We start from the raw sequence: 6,000 nt of genomic DNA, 5'->3' as shown, positions 1-6,000 counted from the left end.
CAGTAACCCTAGACAAACGTGACATGACTTATCCTATTCAAAGAAAATTGATAACCTTAAAAAGCGGCTGAACCCATGGCTAAGCCATGATTTAACGCCTTTTGGGAAAGTGCATGTATTAAAATCTGAGGCCCTATCACAACTAGTATATCTAATGTCAGTTCTCCCTATGCCCTCACAACAGCTCATTAAGCAGCTGGAAAGAATTATGTTCAGATTTATTTGGGGGAGCACAGAGAAAATAAAACGTTCAACAATGAAAAATTTGAAAAACGAAGGCGGCTTACAGGTTCCAGACATCAGGTCACAGGCGAACAGCTTAAAGATACATTGGGTTAAGAAATTCTTGGACCCAGACTGTACAAGTCCATGGAAGGTATTAATGCACGAAAAGCTTACTATCAGACGAGACATAACGGTATTTCATTGTAACGGCGATAAAAAATGCATCAGTCAAAGGCTGCGCAATGGATTTTGGGAGGAGGTCGCTGATGCCTGGTATAAATTAGCCGATGATTGTACCCCATCAGGTCGGCAAATTCTCTCCAAGATGATATGGTACAATAAAGACGTAAAATGTAGTAAGTCCATTAAAATTAGTCAAATGATTGCAAGAGGAGTCGTTCAAATAAAAGATATACACAACACCACTGAAAGACGGCTAATGACAGCTAGCGAGCTACAACTGCGCTTCCATATTTCGCATTTTATCGGCTGGAACAGTTTGCTCTTATCAATTCCAGCCCAATGGAAGCGAACCCTCGAGATGGAAAAACCGATAAACGACGACGAGCCGGAAATTTTAAGCGATATTAGTTCTATTCACAAGTGTGCCCAGTGGTCTTATCCAAAGCTTCTGAAATCAGTCCCAGTATCGGCACCAGAAACCGCCATAAGGAAATGGCAATCGGAATTAGTCCTGCCGTCACCTACGGTTTGGACCAATCTTTTTAAGAAGTTATACGTTAGTACCGCCGACTTTAGGCTCAGATGGCTTCAACTACGAATAATGCATCGTATTATCCCAACTAATAGCCGTTTGCACCTGTACGGAATCCTTCCCTCAGATAGCTGCGACCGTTGCCCAAGTTCACGCGAGTCTATCTTGCATTTGTTCTGGCTCTGTCCAGCAGTGTTGCGCTTTTGGGCCCAGTTGCGACAGCTGCTGAGGCTGCGAGATCCATTGTCGGCTCCGGCTGTACTGCTTGGTGTAAACCTGCCACACTGTCGCGGATCTGGGAATCAGTTATATATGATTGTGTTACTAGGGAAATGGTATATATGGCGATGCAGACTGAATAGCGCAGCACCGAACATGCAGGGGTTCGTGGGTATGTGTAGTGATTATATTCGGGTCGAGCGATATCATGCTTTAGTTACTAGCACAATGCATACATTTAACCAGGAATGGCACCAGCTGAGGGAAATGTTAAAAACAGCAAGCATCCGCCGTAGGTTAGTAGAGGTAGACAGGGACAACCTAGCGTGTGAACTGTTTATTGTAATTATGTGTGGGATTGGACACAATACGTGATATAATTGGCAACTGTTGAGTGTATGACCACGTGATGATTGATGTATAAATACACCCCCGGCGGAAGCCTGGGCAAACTGAAAAAAAAGACAGAGGCAAACGTCTTTCACGATTATTGCATAAAATTTAAAGCCTCGGTCACACTTAAACGGATTGGACCAACGGACGAGAAACGGACGAGAACTGTCAGCGTCCGGTGATGTCCGTTTGTTTCCGTTGGACGTCCGTTTGTCATCCATTAATATCCGTTCCATGTCCGGTGGTGTCCGGTTGAGCACACCGGACACCACCGGACATGGAACAGATATTAACGGATGAGAAACGGACGTCCAACGGAAATGAACGGACATCCCCCGAACATCACCGGACGCCGTCCGTTTCTCGTCCTTTAGTCCAATCCGGTGAAGTGTGACCGGGGCTTAACCTACGGCTGTCTCAAGACACCGGGAATGGTGATGGTATGAGGCGGGCAACGACGATCAAGTTCTTACTTTTAATAAATCAACAATGTAGTAGGGCCTCTGTCTCTGTCTGTATCACAATGTTACCTATGTCGTGATGTAAAATGTGAAAACTTCGATTTTTCAGAAAATTACTGGTGGGGCAAATCTTTGAGGCTGGTGGGCCATTTCGGGTCACTGGTGGGCCATTTGGCCCACCAGTTAACATGTTAGCCAGTGAGTTCCACGCATGTCGACATATTTATCTGCACGTTTCTAGGCTTTTTGTGATAGAAAACGAACCAACATGTGTCATGACCAGGGCCGACATGATCATATCACATGTTGGATCAGGGGCCGAACGGCTGTAGGGCGGGTTACTACGATCCCCCATACCTACTTAAGAAGCTATGAAACGGCCAATACGGGCGGGGTTAAAATTTGATACCCGCTTTCCAGTCACTGCGTCTCGTAACGGCGCACACGCTTTTTGCGAAGATCTAGCTAAAATAATCAGGAGCGAAACGACGACAGGGTTTGCACCCGCTGCCCTCTGGCCGGATCACATGTATAACACTAAAAGGTGACTAAAATATCGGGAAGCTTCACTATCAATTTATCAAAGGTATGAACTAGTGATGTCAATTACGGAAAATCGTGATACCGATACCAAACCAAATACAAACAATACCCATGGAAAAATACTGAAACCTAACCGACTTGGGAACATGAGGGAAATACCAATTTTTACCAAACTCACAGACTCATTTACATTAGATACATTAGAGATCATTAGATTGATAGATATTACATTAGATACTCATTTACATTAGATACTCACTTTTAGTGATGTCAATTTCAGAAATTTTGGAAACCAATACCAAACCGATACCGACCAAAACCACTGAGAGTATACCAAAACCGAACCGATTTTCAGAAACAGGGGGAAATACCGACTAGATACCGAAATCAGGGAATTATCTTCAAACTTTCTCAAGACATATGATAAGCCTTGAAAGGCACCTAAAACTTTGAAATAAGGTAACAAAAACAAATCAGGCAGTCTCTTAATTATTTGCATTGCAAAAAAACATTTATAACTTATTTTGTAACTATTAACAAATATTCAGGTCAGTCATTTTACTGGAATGTGGATTCAAGTCAACTGCATGAGGTGTTTGGAAAATAACTTGAACCCTGAATCTTGTCCATGCCTGAACCATCAAACATTCTTTCAATTCAAGTCATTCATTTCCAGTCCGGTCAAGACAGGGTTAAGTGTGTTATCATGATCCAAAAGTGGTGACCCAATTGACAATGATGGGCTACACCTTGGGCTGGCTACACCATTAATGTAAACAAAGCCCATGATACCTAAGGCCTGGTCGGAATCGGCTGCTGTGCTGTTGTCAGCTGAGATCCAAGCCCCTGATTGGTTGAGATATTGATGACGTATAACGCCTTCCCGCGCTGTGACGTCATACCTCTGCTGACAGCCGGCTTTTCGGCTGCTGGGAGAAGGCAGCAGCACGTCAGCCGAAATTCAAAGTGGCTCGAAAGTGGCGCATGTAAGTCAAAGCGCAGCTTTATAGTGCAGGTGGTTATTTTTTATATACTAGTTTTTGACGTATTTTGTATTAAATATTTTTCGCGAAAGATAGCAATTATTTCTTTTTCATGGCGCAATGTGCGAGTCAGCCTGAAAACAGTACCTACAAATCGAAATGCCAGCACCGCCTCAATTATCAATCCTGTAATTTTTTCTACAGCCTCGGCAAATAAACCTCAGAAATATAATGTAACGACTAACGGAAGATAGTCGTTGAAAAAAGCGCGAAAATGCTACCTCTCCTCAAGCCTCAACTCTCAACCCCTATGCTCAACCCTATCTGTCGAGCGCCATCTTAGCATCTCAGCGCCATCTGGGCTGACGTTTCCTGTCAGCCGATTATGAACAAGCCCGTCAGCAGCGTGGTGTGGGCGGGGCTTATTCTCGGCTGACAAAGTTCTGTCAGCCGATTCCGACCAGGCCTCTACAGTTAAACCCAAGTAGCATGGTGATTGGTGACGATACTGACGCAGCCAATTTTTCTTCATAAACAAATGTGTAACACAACAAAACTTGATAAATAATTACTTACGAGGCACACTGATAGATAGCAGACACCACTGTAATGATATCGCGATGAGATCTAAGTAAAATGTCCATAATTTTACGGAAGCATTGACACACGTCACGTGTCATCTCTTCCATAATGGCGGCCTTACAGGCGGCGGCCATTTGCATTAATGATTTAACTGTATAAAATAAAGTTTTTCTTTTCTTTTTTGCTTAAATCCACTTAAATCAAAATTCCTTGTATAAATTTTGACATCTTAAAATTAATTCAAGAAAGTTGTAGGCCACTTTTGCTGAGAAATGAAGTACCAGAAAAACATACTTGTTCAATTATTTTCAATTAGTTTTTGAGCTATATCGGTTCCTCAACCTGGCGCAGCTGAGACATTGAAATGTTTTTAGATGTGTTCAGTTTTGAAACTGCTGTGTGCGAGTCAAGCCAAAAGCCAATTATATTTTATGAGTGCTTATGATTAAATTGCTAGCGACCTGTATCTGTTGAGAGAGCAGGAAAGAGAACACTAATTGAAGAAAATAAATTATCCACAGGATCATGACAGCATCGCTCACTACAAGGCTTTTTGAAGTTGAGCGAAGTTGAAGATTTGTGGGGTGATGCGGGTGATGATGAAGTGACAAATGCTGCCTTAAATATTAAATGATAATGGTGAAGCTAGTGCTGTATTAAACAGGGTTTTGGATAATGTAATTGCATTGCAGTAAAATGGAGAGGAAGACAAGGTCAAGATCAATCACAGACTCCTCAAAGCAAAGTCAAATTTGTTGCTAATAAATGCTTTGGAAATTTTGAGAAAGGTAGTTTAAGTATGTTTTCCAGCATTCAGTGAGTTAAACATTAATTCATGTTTATGTCTTGCACATTGACTTTCTTTGTAGGATAATTATCCTCATGGCATTGGAATTTGCTAACACTGATATGTTGCCATTTAACATTGGTAGACTGATGTATTTGATATTACAGTTGATGTGTTTGCCCATTTGTTAGGACATCATGCATTTGGGAGAAATGTGTCATGATTGCCATTTTTCTTCATCCAGTGTCATTTAGCAAAATCAAATTTGAGTTCAGAAGGTTTATCAAAAATGCTTTCAAATATTTTATGACAGTAGTTGATTTTCATGATACCGACAAAATACCAAATGCTTTTGGTATATAATACCGAATACCGAATCGGTATTGGTTCGGTATCGGTATACCGAAATTTTGGTAACCGATTGACACCACTACTCACTTTACATTAGAGAGGATTCGTAACACCAACAAAATACCAACTGCATTCGCCATGAAATACCAAATACCAAGCTGGTATAAGTTTGGTATTGTTATACCAAAAAGTTGGTATCCGATTGACATCTCTAGTCTGAACCCTCGCCCGTATGGGGGGTGTCGAATGGACCCCCTTGGTTTTACGCGAATAACTCGCGTAAAAAGCGGCCGATTGCGACGAAACTTTCCGTACCCTCGAGTTAATTTATTTTTACACCTACCCTCAAAATTTCATGACCCTGACCCAAATGACCTTTGACCTGTGACCTATTTCTCGAGACCATGTTTCGCCGGAATCGCGATCCGGCGTATGTCGGCTGGCATTAGCCGGGCGTTTGCAGATTTTTGTGGTTGTAAGTGTTTAAACATGTAATATGATGCCGGTCCCCTGTATTAGGGTGGATCTCAAGGTCACCTGAAGGTCAGGCCACGTCATTGACCTTTGATGACCTCGGTTCACTTTTTCGAGTTGTAGCATGTTTCTAGGCTAGTTTTTGGAGCTGAATTCAAATTTAGCAAACATTTGAACATTTACGAAGTAGTTTTGGTATCTTCGTAACATGCTACGAAGCTGTCAGAGGCTGTTCACACGTGCTACGAATACCCGTCACGACCCCTA

The 6,000-nt window shown here is 42.1% G+C and overlaps 1 protein-coding gene across 1 annotated transcript in view; it reads right to left on the bottom strand.

Annotated features, from left to right (window-relative positions):
* Positions 1-201: 201 nt before the first annotated feature.
* The window catches only part of LOC122366349 (coiled-coil domain-containing protein 113-like), a 116,162-nt gene continuing 110,363 nt past the window's right edge, over positions 202-6,000 (bottom strand). The window contains exon 5 of the mRNA XM_043338527.1: positions 202-1,235. Within this exon, the coding sequence (XP_043194462.1) occupies positions 1,101-1,235 (135 nt within the window). The 3' untranslated portion in view covers positions 202-1,100. The remainder of the gene's footprint in view (positions 1,236-6,000) is intronic.

The sequence above is a fragment of the Amphibalanus amphitrite genome, unplaced genomic scaffold, assembly GCF_019059575.1.
Source record: "Amphibalanus amphitrite isolate SeventyFive unplaced genomic scaffold, NRLGWU_Aamphi_draft 000799F_arrow, whole genome shotgun sequence".
NCBI lineage: Eukaryota > Metazoa > Arthropoda > Thecostraca > Balanomorpha > Balanidae > Amphibalanus > Amphibalanus amphitrite.
Note: the sequence above shows the minus strand (reverse complement) of the source record. Positions and strands in the feature narration are given on the sequence as shown.